The sequence below is a fragment of the Echiichthys vipera genome, assembly GCF_963691815.1.
Source record: "Echiichthys vipera genome assembly, chromosome: 21".
NCBI lineage: Eukaryota > Metazoa > Chordata > Actinopteri > Perciformes > Trachinidae > Echiichthys > Echiichthys vipera.
The window spans coordinates 7,302,780-7,319,146 of NC_139846.1; the positions used below are offsets into that span (position 1 = coordinate 7,302,780).

Here is a 16,367-nt window from a genome sequence, read left to right on the forward strand (position 1 = left end):
CCTACACTGAATCTGGACAGCCTTTCTGGCATCAGAGTGCTCTTGTTTCTCTATTGTTCCCAGAGTAATCACAGTTGTCAGGGCAGACATTTTTGCACAGGTGGAACTAATAACATCAGCGATGGTTCCGTTCCAGCAATTACTGCAATGCAGTAATTAGTGACTGTATTAGTAACACCTGTGTTTGACAAGTCAAAATGACTGCTGTGAAAATGGAAAATTACACTTCTGCTGTCCTCTAAATTTGAGAACCACTGATCTAGAGGAACAGGGGCTTTTTTTTCTGGCAGGAGGATTTTTTTTTATTTTTTGATTACAAGGACAGCAGTGTGTTAATGTTCCCAAGTCGGAATAAATGGAGATTTTCCTTTTCGACTCATTCTTCTGATACTGTATCAATGCAGCACCAAGCATAAACCATGAGCCAGGAAGTGTTTAGCCTGGCTTAGCCATCGACTGGAAGCAGGGAGAAAATGCTAGCATAGCTCATTCTTCTAAGCTAACCACTTCTGAACTGCACCTTCATTTTCAACAGATTGATATCAATCTTCTCATCTAGCTCTCAGCAAAAAAGAACATATTTCTCGAGAATAGGGATGCACTGATTTATTGGCAGAACATTGATATCGGCCAATATTTGACTTGTGGGTAAATATTTAATACTTCTCCCATTGTGGCTGGTGTTGATGTGTTGTTTTTTGCGGTGACTGGCTGGATATGATACTGGCATTACGTAAGAGGGTGCCGTGCACCTGTGGTTTGTTTATAGTGAGAGAAAATGTCGGTGCTGTGTGGAAGAAAGATCAGCCACCAGAAGACTAATTTCTTAATAACCACAGCGTTTGAGAAAGGGAGAAAATTCCCTACAGACAGCGCTGAAACTAAAGAGATTACTTACAAGGGGATGTGAGGTTCGGCTCAGTGATGTGAGTTCATCGCATTAGATTACCAGCCTTTCTCCGTAGTGGAGGAGGTGAGCCTTCGAAGCCTAAGTCAAAATCTACAACATCGTGGCCACACACATTCATAAGCTAACATTAATGGATATATAAGGAGTTTGGCTGACAAAAGGTTTAACTTGATACAAGCCTTGTCACAATCCCAGGATAATATAATATTTTTTTGCATTTGTGATGGCTAGTACTATAAAATAATAGTACTGAAAAAGAATTGTCAGGGAGTAGATCATGAAAGTTGTACAGCAGCTAAAAGGGCTTTTGAAGCAGTTCATTTTCATGAGATGGAAGGATATTAAAGGTTGTTTCATAAATTTGTATAATAGAATGTATGCTCATTCAAAGAAAGTTTAATGAAGTTCACCTGTCACAAAAGGGGGAAATGAAAAGTAAATTGATTACTTTAAACTCGTTTGACGTTTTGACGCTTATTCTGCTGACTAAAACACATCCAGCTGGAGTTTGTTTGTTACTGAGTATTATGTGAGTGAGAGAAAGTGAGATCGACAACAAGCAAATAAGCGACAGCTGGCTGTGGAAGCAGGACTCACCACATGGAGGATTTTGTTCTCCGTCTCAAACACTGTACAGTCCTAGGGGAAAAGCAGAATTTAATGTAGCGCGAGCAGAACATCCTGTCTTGCAAAAAAAATACCATCTAAATGTTTTTGTATACTGTCTGGGCCTCACATTACTGAACCCTTCACCTGCCCACTCTATACCCTCGCAGAGAGAAAAACGCACCTACGCAAACAGACACATTTATCTTTTATTTACACACACATCAGTCAAACAAAAGATAGACTGTAAAGACGGAAATAGCAAATAATTGAGTCTCGCTCGAGGATACAGAGTCTGAGGTTGCTGCATCATACCCACACACACTGTTCTTAGGGGGATATGACAACCACAGCAGAATAAGAGCTATCAGCCTTCAAAACACACACACAAACAATTACACACACCTGCTGTACGATGGTGGTGAGCTCCAGGCAGAGCTGAATGACATTATTTCGGGTTACTGAGTAGTCTGCCACTGCAGCAAAGGGAGACCTGGGAGGAACAGATAACACAGCAGTATGTCTTAAAATGTTTCTGCTGCATTTGATAGTGTACAGAGGAGACGGACAGGAGCATTGTTAGAGAGACAGATACTGTGTGTGTGTGTGTGTGTGTGTGTGTGTGTGTGTGTGTGTGTGTGTGTGTGTGTGTGTGTGTGTGTGTGTGTGTGTGTGTGTGTGCGTGCGTGCCTGCGTGTGTGTGTGTGTGTGTGTGTGTGTGTGTGTGTGCGTACAGTCACACACATTACAGGACTTGGTTTCACGACTCATTCATGTGTGAATCTGTGACGTGCGTGCATTATAAATCGAAGAAGGCGCATATATAGTAGAACTACCTAAAAGATGGAGTAAAGTTACAGAAAGAAAATTCTTTTTAGTGTTGTTTGTGTTGTTTTTGCTACATTTGACACAATTATAAAAGGTTATCCTAAGCAGGTGACCACATATGAAATGGCGTAAATATTACCATATAATCAGAGCTTTTGTATCTATAGGTGCGTTTCCACTGTGGTGGAATACGCGTAATAAGGCGGGTCTATCTCGCCAAAATGCACCTAATTTGCATGTGAGTCGCTGGAACGGCCACTCAAACCCTGAGAGAAGCCTGGTTGCTGATTGGATGTAGCTCTCAGTGGGATGTGACGTGTGGTAGTACAGACACCACAACAGCACGGCAAAGTAGAGTAGACACTTTTATCCAGTGGTGTAGAAGAACACAGCGAAGAAAATGATGCGTGTATGCACGTCTTTGCACGGGCTTGGGGCCGGGTTGGATTGACATGACTTGTAGTCCTTTGCTGCATGCTCTCTGTCTCTGTCTCTGTCGCTGTCTCTCTCTCTCTTTCTCCCACTAAAACACACACCGTACCGCAGCAGGGTGACAGCCCTTCTGTAAACAAACACTTTTACAGCGCCGAGAATTGTTAAGTCTTTCCTGTTACTTGTAAAAAAGTTGATGTTGTGAATCATACAGGCCACCTTAAATCAAACTGCAACTATTCTGTATTTCTCACTTTGAGAAAGAGCTGGCGCCGCTGTATCACTGATCAGCTGATCACCAGCGATCCCAACCCATTCAGAGTGATACGGAGTCTCCTAAATCCCTCTGGGTTTTTTTGTAATGGAAACATGGCCAGTGAACGGCCATTTCAGAGGGTGTGGCCTTAAACTGCTGCCACATTTAACCCTAAGGGAAACACGCCTTATGTTTACAGTATATGGTTAACGTAGCGTTTGATGCTGTGTTTCTCCTATGAAGTACTGTTATATAGGGCTACAAATAACAACTGTTTTCGTTATCAGGTCATCTACCAATTAGAGCTAGGAGATATAATGATATATATTGTGAAAATGCTATTGCATATATGTTTGTATTTAGTTCTCTATATATACTGTATAGTTTCTATTACGGTCTTGAAAAAACACTGACACTTCCTTGAAATGTTTAAGTCACTTGGACAACGCTTTCAGTTCTCATCCTTGCACATTATGTTTATTTTGCACTAAAGTTCTTTATAAAATGAGAAAACACACAGTACTTTTTATTTCTCAAGTGTATTCACACAGGATTATACAAAAATAGACTTTACCATGTAGATTATTTGTTTAATGAATTACCAGAGAAGATGTTGTATCATCCTGCTACTAATTAATTACTCATTTGTTTATTCTGTTAAATGTCAGAAAAAGGTGAAGAATACCCTAAGTGGCATCTTTAAATTGCTTGTTTGTCTCTCATTTGATGTTAAACATTAAGATCCTAAGTACTTTGGTTTAGGTTCTTTCTATTTGTTAACATAAACCAAATGATCCTCTCACATTGTGACTTGTAAGTAACTGGAAGGTGGCAATTAAAGACCTAAGAATTAATCATTTTCCCAGACTGCAACCTGTGTTAATGTAGAACTAGAGATGGGATCACACCAAATCGGGGCCCTTCCCTACTTCCTCCACCTTACTGTCGTTGCCTTTTCACAGACCGCACACGTCTTTAAACACACACTTGTAATATTGTGTGACTGCACGGTTGTGTCACATCGCAGTGACAAAATCTGGCTGCAGACAGAAGCTGGAAACAGAGAATGTGCTGCATTTCTGCGTGAAAAAGGACTCTTAGTGACTGATTTTCTGTGGCCCAACTGTCCTATTAATCAACTCAATAAGTTCACTCATATCAAGTCATGAATACAACCTACCGTTGACTTTGAAGAGTCAAAAAGCACGTAGGTTTAGTGCCACTGCCAGTGCACAACAGGACTGATTTAACGAATGGATGTTGCTGTCAAAATTGACCTCCATGAGAATGAATGGGCCTCTGCAACCTCATTCATAAAACTGTGCTTGATGCCACACTGGAAAGAAGAAAAGTGTTCGCGCTCTACATGCATTTATCTCCCTCTTTAAACCTGGAGGTGCAGCACACATATGAAAACCCCATTAACTGCTACACTTACTTAATGAAAAGTTAGTGATTGTCCTTCAATTTAAGTCAAGCAGACAATTACAGAGTTTGAAGCTGGTCTGAGAGAAAGACATCCGACTTCAGGAATAAGCTCAAATGTGGTGTTGGAATAAACTGAAAAATTTGTTCCCAACTCGGCAAAAAAAATTTGGTAGATGACTTGTGTCACCTTTCCGGGAACCATCACCTTATCGTGGTGGAGAGGTTTGTGTGTCCCTGTGAACCTGAGGGCTGTGTTGTCTGGAGCTTAATGCTCCTGGTAGGGTCTCCCATGGCAAAGTGGTCTCAGGCGAGGGGCCGGACTAAGAATGGTTCACAAAGACTCAATGGACAAACAACAAAGAGGAAGAGAGACCCTGCCCGGAGGAAGCCCGGGGCCCCCGTCTGGAGCCAGGCCCAGACGGAGGGCTCGCCGGCGAGCGCCTGGTGGCCGGGTTTGCCACGGAGCCCGGCCGGGCACAGCCCGAAAAAGTGACGTGGCACCTCCCTCCTCTCCATCCTGTGGGCCCACCACTCGCAGGAGGAACCACTTGGGTCGGGTGCGCTGCTGCACGGGTGGCAGTGAAGGTGAGGGGCCTCGACGGACCAGACACGGGCAGCAGAAGCTGGCTCTTGGGACGTGGAATGTCACCTCTCTGTCGGGGAAGGAGCCGGAGCTTGTGCGGGAGGTGGAGCGCTACCAGTTAGATCTGGTGGGGCTTACCTCCACATACAGTCTCGGTTCTGGAACCGTTCTCCTGGATAGGGGTTGGACACTATTCTTCTCTGGAGTTGCCCAGGGTGTGAGGCGCCGGGCGGGTGTGGGAATACTCACAAACCCCCGGCTGAGCGCCGCGGTGTTGGAGTTCACCCCGGTGGACGAGAGGGTCGCCTCCTTACGCCTGCGGGTGGTAGGGGGGAAAACTCTGACTGTTGTTTGTGCATATGCACCAAACAGCAGTTCAGGGTATTCGGCCTTCTTGGAGACCCTGAATGGAGTCCTGCATGGGGCTCCAGTAGGGGACTCAATAGATCTGCTGGGAGACTTCAACGCCCACGTGGGCAATGATGGAGACACCTGGAGAGGCGTGATTGGGAGGAACGGCCTCCCTTATCTAAATCTGAGTGGTCGTCAGTTATTAGACTTCTGTGCTAGTCACGGATTATCTATAACTAACACCATGTTCGAACATAAGGATGCTCATAAGTGTACGTGGTACCAGAGCACCCTAGGCCAAAGGATGATGATCGATTTTGTGATCGTATCATTTGATCTGAGGCCGCATGTTTTGGACACTCGGGTGAAGAGAGGGGCAGAGCTGTCAACTGATCACCATCTGGTGATGAGTTGGATCAGAGGATGGGGGAAGATTCTGGACAGACCAGGTAAACCCAAACGAGTAGTGCGGGTGAACTGGGAACGTCTGGAGGAGGCCCCTGTCCGAGAGATCTTCAACTCACACCTCCGGCAGAGCTTTTCTGGCATCCCTGTGGAGGTTGGGGGCATTGAACCGGAGTGGGCAATGTTCAAAGCTTCAATTGCTGAAGCTGCAGCGGTGAGCTGTGGCCTCAAGGTCTTAGGTGCCTCAAGGGGCGGTAACCCTCGAACACCGTGGTGGACACCGGTGGTCAGGGAAGCTGTCCGACTGAAGAAGGAGGCCTTCCGGGATATGCTATTCCAGAAGACTCCGGAGGCAGTTGCAAGGTACCGACAGGCCAGAAGGGCTGCAGCCTCTGCTGTGTCAGAGGCAAAGCAGCGGGTGTGGGAGGAGTTCGGAGAAGCCATGGAGAAGGACTTTCGGGTGGCACCAAGGTGCTTCTGGAAAACCATTCGACATCTCAGGAGGGGGAAACGGGGAACCGTCCAAGCTGTTTACAGTAAAGACGGGACGCTGGTGACCTCAGCCGATGAGGTGATCGGGCGGTGGAAGGAGCACTTTGAGGAACTCCTTAATCCGACTAACACGCCCTCTTTTGTAGAGGCAGAGCTGGAGGCTGATGGGGAATCATTGTCAATATCCCTGGCGGAAGTCACTGAGGTAGTCAAACAACTCCACAGTGGCAAAGCCCCAGGGGTTGATGAGATTCGTCCAGAAATGCTGAAAACTTTGGGTTGGGAGGGGCTGTCTTGGTTGACACGCCTCTTCAACATTGCGTGGAAGTCTGGGACAGTGCCAAGGGAGTGGCAGACCGGGGTGGTGGTTCCTCTTTTTAAAAAGGGGGACCAGAGGGTGTGTGCCAATTACAGGGGTATCACACTACTCAGCCTCCCTGGTAAAGTCTACTCCAAGGTGCTGGAAAGGAGGGTTCGTCCTATAGTCGAACCTCAGATTGAAGAGGAACAATGTGGATTCCGTCCTGGACGTGGAACAACGGACCAGCTCTTCATTCTCGCAAGGATCCTGGAGGGGGCCTGGGAGTATGCTCATCCAGTCTACATGTGTTTTGTGGATCTGGAGAAGGCATATGACCGGGTTCCTAGGGAGATACTGTGGGAGGTGCTGTGGGAGTATGGGGTGAGGGGGTCACTTCTGTGGGCCATCCAATCTCTGTACACCCAAAGTGAGAGCTGTGTCCGGATCCTCGGGAGTAAGTCGGATTCGTTTCCGGTGGGGGTTGGCCTCCGCCAGGGGTGCGCTTTGTCACCAATCCTGTTCGTGATTTTCATGGACAGGATTTCAAGGCGTAGTCGTGGTGGGGAGGGGTTGCAGTTCGGTGGGCTGAGGATCTCGTCTCTGCTTTTCGCAGATGATGTGGTCCTGATGGCATCGTCGGTCAGTGACCTTCAGCACTCACTGGATCGGTTCGCAGGCCGGAGAATCAGAGCAGCGGGGGCGGTGTTGCAGTCGCTCTACCGCACCGTTGTGACGAAAAGAGAGCTGAGCCGGAAGGCAAAGCTCTCGATCTACCGGTCAATCTTCTTTCCTACCCTCACCTATGGTCATGAAAGCTGGGTCATGACCGAAAGAACGAGGTCGCGAGTACAAGCGGCCGAAATGGGTTTTCTCAGGAGGGTGGCCGGAGTCTCCCTTAGAGATAGGGTGAGAAGTTCAGCCATCCGTGAGGAACTCGGAGTAGAGCCGCTGCTCCTTAGCGTTGAAAGGAGCCAGTTGAGGTGGTTCGGGCATCTGGTAAGGATGCCCCCTGGGCGCCTCCCTAGGGAGGTGTTCCAGGCAGGGCCAGCTGGGAGGAGGCCTCGGGGAAGACCCAGGACTAGGTGGAGAGATTATACCTCCACACTGGCCTGGGAACGCCTCGGGATCCCCCAGTTAGAGCTGGTTAATGTGGCCCAGGAAAGGGAAGTTTGGGGTCCCCTGCTAAAGCTGCTGCCCCCGCGACCCAACCCCGGATAAGCGGATGAAGATGAGATGAGATGAGATGACTTGTGTCATTACGCAGAAACATGTTAGACGAAAGTGACTGCTGGGTTGATGGTAGTAAAATTTTCATTAATTCACGTTCTGCATATAAATGTTTTGCTCATATGGAATTTGTAACCTGATATTAGGTTGTAACCGCTTGTTGCTGTCCATGTGGAGTGATCATGATTAGTTAAAAAAGGTATTCATTAGTATTAACCCTCATGACAAGTCGGACAAAGCAATATTTTAGTGTTTGTACGGAATGTAGTGGTGCAGCAACACATCTGGGACAAAATAACTTGTACCAAATTAGTTGTTTAATCCCTCTGAGCAATACAAACAACACATCTTCTGTGTAGTGTCCATGTTCTTTTTACATTTAAAGCTCATGAACACCGGAGTCGGAAGAACAACTTCCCAACTCGGGAAATGAAATGAAAACAGTACCACTTCCGGAATCTAAACCATTGCAGATACATTCAAGAGACGCTGGAGAAAACTGCCCCTGACTCCTGGCTTTCTTGAAGTGGAGTGGCAACACTAATGTTTTTCCACAGAGCAAAGGGGGACATAGCTCCAGGAGAGGATTGGATGAGGTTGCATTATAGAACCAGGTAAATAGGCCATTCTGCTCAGAATACCAATGTACACACCTCATACCAATTACTTGTTATTTCAATCTGGGTTTTGGAAATAAACCAACCACAAAAATACTTAGTCTGTTAACAGGAATAAACAGTGTGAGGAGGGTTACATCCTAGTTGGTTTGACACTGACACCATCAATTCCCAATGCCTCCCACATCCACTGACGTGTGCACCTTTTTTACCTGAGAGAGAGGGTCTTGAAAAGCCCCCTTTTTCTGTGCAATCACATTGTTTATAAATGAAGCCCCGGGCGTATTGTAGCATAATAGACTATTCACGTGTGAACAAGGTGTTAACAATAAGCTGCTGCTAATGGAGTGCTAATGACGGCAAACAGACACAAAGAGACATCAACACAAGTACATTATCATCACACAATACATGTACATTATATTTGCAACCAGTGTTGGAGGAAGTATTCAGATCTTTTACTTGAAGCTATGGTCTATGATTTGAAATATTGGTACTTATTATTAACATCGTTTATACAGCGATTATTGTCCTATAGTTCTATCTACACAATATGAATAGCAAAAAGAACCAAAATAATCCATTCAGTCAGCTGTAGGCCTGCATAAAAATTGACCAATGGGAGCAACCTGGCCCGGGATGCTCCCATCTGTCGTACCCTCCATCCAATCCCCTCGTCTCCCCTGCTCCTCGTCCCCTCCCACATTCCCCCTCCCTCTCTGTAAACTCTGTGCGGCTAGTGATTAGCTTAGCAGCTCAGCTACCGGAGCTTCTGTTACCATGGAGAAGGAAAAGAGCGATACCAGCAACAGGCCTCTGCTCGCCGCAATGGAGAAGGTTGGAAGAAAACCTTAGTCGGCCGAGGAAAAGGCAGAAACCATGAGGAAATGTGACCTACATAGGAACCAAAGCCGAGTCAACATCGTCATCTCTGACTGATTTGGGACTGAAAACAGAAGCTGAGACAACAGACTTTTTGTTGAACATGTCCTTTTTGCGTTCATTGTGTGAGATGTTACATAAATAGCCTCCCTTAGTCTGTGCTAATAATGGCTTATAGCTGTGAACGTCCCCGGTCTGATAAATGGCTATGTCAACACATGTTAGCATACGTTAGCCATGTGTTTTTAGCCGGCCGGCTTCTTGCTCTGCATGTCATTAGGAGGCGAGGGAGGGGATGCGAGTTTGGGGGGAGGAATCATGGAACAATGAGGGGAGGGGATTGGTTGGGGGAAGGTGGGGCCATGGCTTTAAACTTGTACTCCATTAGATTTGAGATACGTTGTTTCTAGCAGCCTCTGTGGCGGTAAGATGTAACGGCAGGCGAGCATGTGTTGACATGTTTTTTCTCTACTTCCAGTCTATCCCCTATATGTTACCCTCTTAAATCCATACACACACACACATTCCTATCCTCCCAAGGGGCTTTGCTAATCCGCCAATGGCACCCTGGCAACTCTTACTGTCGAGCCCTGTGTTGATTATAGATTAATCTGTTGTTCTTTTTTTTTTTAAATATTAATAATGTGAGAAATGCCATTACAATTACCCAGAGCCCAAAGTGACACATTAACAACATGTTATAAAAATGTATATAAAATTGCGATATCCCAAAATATGACTCAATCACTAACGATTCCATTTAAAGACGATACATTATCATATTGAATTATCGCGAAACCCTATTAATTGATCATCAACTCATTGTTTCAGCTTTGTTGCTTGGTAATTTCATTTATAACAAAGCATCATATGTTATAAAGGTCTTCATAAAAATACTTAATTTCAGATCTCATAAGTAAAAGAAGAAGAAGAAATCGGCAACTGCTAATTTGAGTTAATGCACTTCTACCACTGTTTGCGCCAGAGAGATGAAATGATCAACAGCGGCACACACACACACACACACACACAAACACACACACACACACACACATTGTTCTAAAGACCCAGATAAAAATTCGGCCAAAGCCTCTAGAGTATACTTTATCTGTGGTGGTGGTGTGTGTGTGTGTGTGTGTGTGTGTTCATGTGTGTGTGTGTGTGTGTGTGTGTGTGTGTGTGTGTGTGTGTGTGTGTGTGTGTGTGTGTGTGTGTGTGTGTGTGTGTGTGTGTATGTGTGTGTGTGTGTGTGTGTGTGTGTGTGATTTGGGTCATCAGTATTGAGGCTGTGTGCTATATATATGCAGGACCTAAGGCTACACAGACTGCTAACCGCCAGGCTCTCGAAACTCTCAAGAAAACAATCAGACGATGCTATGACATTGGTCCAATCACGTGAGGTGAAACACAAGTGAAGGTACTTCAGTGTACAACAAAAAGTCATTACTCAATCAGATCTGACAACACAGACATGATGAACATATTTATAGATTCCGTGCGACAGACACTGTCCAAGCATGTCATTATGTCCGATAAACAATGCAACATTCATAAATATGATAGAAATCACAGAAAAATACGCTCCTCCAACTCTTAAAAGTGCCTGAGAATCCTAACATTTAAATTTTTCTTCATTGTAAAATTAATTCAGCGATAGTTGTCTGTACTTCCATGGGTACAGTGCATGGGTATATCTAGTTGTAGCTAGCTTCCTTTTCTTTTTTTAAACAACATTATACAATGTTCCACCTTTTGAAACATTGCATATCAAGTATATGACACTGTAAAAAAAAAAAGTCAAAATGACAAACACGCCATAGCGACTAATGGTTGTAATAAAAAAGATTAAAATAAATAAAAATGTTGATGTAAAAGCTTTCGGGGGTATCATATGTATGTTAGAGCTGAAAAATGCTTGTTTGGCATGTGTAATATGCAAGATTGAACCATTAAAAAGGAGTATTTGACAAGACGTCTCAGAAATGAAGAATAGAGTGCGCGAAGCGGCGGCTCTGCTGAGTCTATTACTTTCTCAATGTCGCTTTGCCATTTACAGTTGCGTCATCGTGCGTGGGCGAACGTGTGCACGCTTGCATAAGTGTGTGTCAGGGCGTGCAGATGTGGGTGTCTGTCTGCAAATGTGTGTGTTTTGCACACAAGTGCGTAGGTGTTTCTATGGGTCTGAGTGTGCTCGCGGACGGTGCTTTTTTGTGTTTAGAGGACAGCCTAAGGACAGATGTGGGTGCCCGACATTTCAAGAAGCCGATGTCAGAGATTTTTAGTTGTGTATCTGACGTGTGCGTCGCGTGCAGGAGATCGTGTCGAGTCATAAATAAATGAAGTGACAGAGAGGAGAAGAGAGCAAGAGGGAGAGACAGAGAAACATGGTGAGAAAAATGTCTGACAATATTTCATATTTCTCAGTAGATGTCAACAACCAGCAGCTGCAGGAGAGCTTTGTCTGGAGCTTTGAGAAGGAAAAAAAGAAAACTTGACAGATTTCTTCAGCAGAGGGTTTATAACTCTAGTTTCCATATAAAGTAGAAATACATTAGAGCTGCAGCTAGCAATCAAAAACCCAAAGATACGCAGTTTACTATAATAGAAGACTTAGAAAATGGAAAATATTCACATTTAAAACCTGGAACCAGTACATTTTACACTTTTTTGCACAAAAAATGGCTTAAACTTAAAGTACTTCACTATTAGAGCTGGGTATTGATACTTGATAACTTTTAAGGTATCGACTGAAATCACTCAGTATCACTCAGTATCGCAACTACTCTAATCAAACAATGCCTGCATTCAACCCTTTCTGTATCCAGATTGAGATAAATGTACTGTTTGTATGGTTTTGCTGGCAGTGTGCCACTACCGCAGCAGTCGAGCAATCTATTATCATTAAGTGTCTCTTTAAACACAGTACCTGTCCAGCCAGGCCAACAGGCTCTTGGCGGCGGTGATGAGATCAACCACAGAGGTCAGCAGATCGTTGGGGAGCCGCCGGGAGGACCTGCTCTCTGACTGACTGCTGCGGCGGCGGCCAGAAATGAAGTTCTGCAAGTTTTTGGCCGATGCGCCGAGTTTGTGAGCCAGAGTTCTGACGCTCTCCGTCTCCAAACCTGAGTTCTACACACACACACACACAAGCACACAGACATAAAGAAAGATTAGCTGAACCTTCAGACACTGAACCACCATGAATACCGACGAGGATCTCATCTGTCAACGTGTTTACTAGCTTTTCTTAAGGACTCTGCTGCATAGTCATGACTTATATTACATATTTGTTGGAAAGGTCTTCACACTGACTGTTGCTATTTTAAAACACCTTAACTCTTTTGTTAGTTATTCATGTTTACATCCATTTGTGTGCAGACGTTATTGAACAGCATACAATACTAAATAAACAATGGAATAAAGAAAGAAGACATTTGATGACACCACTCAAATCTCTGCGGCCATTTAAAAGAATCAGAATTGTAGATCTAGTGCTATACTCTAATCAACAAAGAAATTATGATATATTATTATTGGTTAAGATAAAACTTTATTGATCCTCGTGTGCAAATTCACAAGTTGCCCAGCAGTATACAAAGTTCTTAAAATTAGCTCCTCCTTTACCAGCAACATTAAAGCGTAAATTATAATACAATAACATACTATAGTATTCTGAAATGGTAATGAGTACTTCTATGCTGATACTTTAAGGACACACTGTCCATCCAAGTCTAGTTCGTTTGACCAGTGTGAGTGCAAGCGTACCGCTTCTTCCATTGCCGGCCACGGCCCGTTTGGGAGAGGTGGGCTTTTCTAAAGCACGTTTGCACATGTACGAGCACAAACGTGCGCACGTGTACGAGCACGAGGCCTACGGCGGTTCTGACGTAATTTTATGTGCGCCTGTTTGGACATAGAAAAAAGAAGGACGGACCATGCACGGACATTTAAAACAATGGCGGCGAAAGGTTCACGTTGGTGTGATGCAGAGGTGGAGTGTTTACTGCAGATTTGGTCAGATGAAAATATTCAAAAACAGTCGACAAGACGCACAAAAACTCAGGTCTATGGAAAGATTTGTAAACAAACCGAGGCATCGCGATGACGTCAATCAATGCGTGTGACGTGTGACGTGTGACGTGTTACGGCGTGATGAGGTATAGGAAGCAAGAAGCATCCACCGAGGCCCAGGTAGTGTGAGTACAAATGGACCTGGGCCGCGTGGGGAGTGGGAGGGGGGGGCAAATACCCTAAAGCACGGGGCACAGTACGGATGGACAGTGTGAGTGCGCCCAAAGTATATTTTGATGCTGATACTTTTGTACTTTTAGTAAAATATTAAAGGCAGATCTGAGTACTTCTTCCACCCCTCTTTTTCAGTTCTATCTTTTCCATTAAAACTGCAGTCAGCAAGTCTGGCAGGTCGAGTTGACTCAGTCAAATTTCAAATGTTTACAACTCTCACGCCCCTCCCCCTCTACCATGAGCTCCTCCGCTCTCTCCAATTGAGTGCTCGTCAGTGTGCGTGCAGCAGATTTCTGTGAACGCGCCTGTGTCTTGTCTCATCAATAAACAGAATGGAGTCCATGCTACATGGAGGTAGGCTGGCTAACTTACTCATAGATATCAACTGCTAACATCATTTAGCGTATGCCTAGCTTGAGACGTGTGCCTGTGATATTGTAACATGCACGAGGCGGAGGGGGGATCTGTGGCATGTGCACAAACTGTGTCTGAGAGTCAATTCTGCACTGAGTGGACAGGATGACACGGGCGCTGTAGCTTTTTGCAAAACAAACAGGCTCTACGTGCACATAGAGGCATGCTTTTTTCTTAAACCGGATGATTTATGTTGTTCTATTGGAGCATAGTGTCAGCTTCAGTGAATAGGATCAAACATATGTTGCCGACTGGGACTTTAATTCTGTTTTGGCTTATTACCTCAATGTTTGAAGAAGATTTAAAGTGGCATTTTGCCATTTTGTAACTAGGAGATGCAAGGATTTGATGCAGCACAGTGACAATTGACTTTGTGCAATCTATCACATTGTGCATTCAAGCGAAACATGAATACATTAACAGCTGCAGCAGTAAAGATGGTTAATGAGAGTCCAGCACTGCATTGAAACTACAAAACAAACAAACATGCATACACACTCACCAGAGCACACAACAAGTCGACTGCCTCCAGAATTAGCTCCTGGTGTCCGATGCGAGAGACTCCCAGCTCCTCCAGCTCAGCGTGGCTGATCCTCAGCAGCCTCTCCCCGCACACACCTCCGCGCTCAAACACACACACATACTGCTGCAAGCAGTCGTCCAGACCTGGAGCAAACACAAATTATTACTCACAATAAACAAACTTCCAAAATAAGATCACGACCGCACAATAAACAAATGTTTTTCTCAGGGGCTGTGAACAAATATTATGATATTTGTTGTTGATGTAGCTAGTAGACAGTATGATGAAAATATCCTAGGTTGACACCACGTCAACACCGGAAAAAACATTATTATTAAGTCTTTCTGTTTATAATTTCTGCGTATAATCTGCTTGACAATGTTTCAAGACCTTGCAAGGAAAAAGTGTTAAAGAAAATGTCAGGTTGCTGTTTAAGAACTACCAAAATGCTTCAACAATTTTTTTGCATTGGAAAACACTTGAAATAAGATTAAATGGCAGATTTTTTGCATGTGTTTTAAGAAAATAAGACTTTAAACCTGCATAAACATGTTTTTGGCCAATCTGTGGAAGCAGAAACAAGTGAACACTGACAGAGACTGAGCAACATAAGCATTCATTTGGAGTCTGTTTCTGATGACCTCATGATATTCACTCTTTGTTAGCTTGGATGCAAATATGGGACTCTTTAGCTGCTACATGCTCAGCTAAAGTTTCCTCAGCTCGTCACTAGTGTACAGTGGTTTTATCAGAGCGATAAGACTGAGCAGGTAAGCAGTAAGTCATTGTAAAACTAAAACCATGAACTAAAAAGAGGCTGAAAAGCTCCACAGAGAGGGGGTGGAGTGCAGTCGAGTGAGAATTCTCTGTTGGTTAATCACAGCAAGCAACCCTTTTTACATCACACATAGCTGTTTGAGTCACCGCTAATTGAAAATATTGATTAGTGCAGCTTTAAGGATTCAATTACAAACAAAAAATAGTTAGGATGCACACTTAAAAAAGGGAAGCAGAAAGAAAAAGGAAAAGTTGACAAGATAGTAAGGTCAAATAAGGTCAATCAACTTCTATTTCCTATTGATCCCTCCGAGCTGGAAACGATTCTGCCCCAAGCGAAGGAGTTCAAAGACCTCAGGGTAAAATGGAACGCAAGATGGACGTTAATCGGACACATCCCTACTTTTAAATTATTGGTTTCAGGCTTCACTCCAGAATCACCAATCAGCTGTCTTTGCCATTTCTTTTTATTTGTCCTCTTCAAAGTCAGCCTATATGTTTGTTTTTTAGTGCTAGATCGTTCTTACTGCTGCTTATTCCACTTTGTTTCAGACAACACAACAGCTGTTGTGTCATGTTTTTGGGACATTTCAGCTTGTTTGCAATTTTGTAGATTTCAGCTCAAAGCAGTTTCAAAGCCACAGTAGGATTAGGTTAAAAAAAATCTACTTTTCTTTCTCTTTTATACGTAAGAAAATGTGTGACTTTGAGATCTGTTTCCCCATTCAGTGAGGGTGAATAACAAGAGAAAAGAAAGACAGACACACTGTTTCCCTCTAAAGGGGCAGATAAAGATGAGAAACAATAATTGGACTTGATTCATAGCTATAACATCACTTTAGACGACAATGCTGGGGTGTTTACAAATTTTAGATTTATTTCGAACTTGTAACAACTAATTGAAAACAAGAACAACAATAAAACATTTTTGCTGACCATTTTTAAATGGATGGTGAACAGATTTAGATTAAACAGTACAGTTCCAGACATCAGTTGGTTTCCATTCTTTTTTCTACAGCATGACAATCAACTTGTAGACTCTTTAAACTCGCTTGAGCTTCACGGGTCTGCCCATTAATTCAGCCTGAAT

The 16,367-nt window shown here is 44.1% G+C and overlaps 1 protein-coding gene across 1 annotated transcript in view; it reads right to left on the reverse strand.

Moving 5' to 3' along the window:
• Positions 1 to 16,367, reverse strand: part of cnksr2a (connector enhancer of kinase suppressor of Ras 2a) — a gene marked incomplete at both ends in the record, with an annotated part of 58,301 nt that overhangs the window by 27,012 nt on the left and 14,922 nt on the right. Inside the window, 4 exons of the mRNA XM_083935731.1 lie at positions 1,508 to 1,549; positions 1,922 to 2,009; positions 12,245 to 12,447; positions 14,480 to 14,643. Coding sequence (XP_083791857.1) covers positions 1,508 to 1,549; positions 1,922 to 2,009; positions 12,245 to 12,447; positions 14,480 to 14,643 — 497 coding nt within the window. The remainder of the gene's footprint in view (positions 1 to 1,507; positions 1,550 to 1,921; positions 2,010 to 12,244; positions 12,448 to 14,479; positions 14,644 to 16,367) is intronic.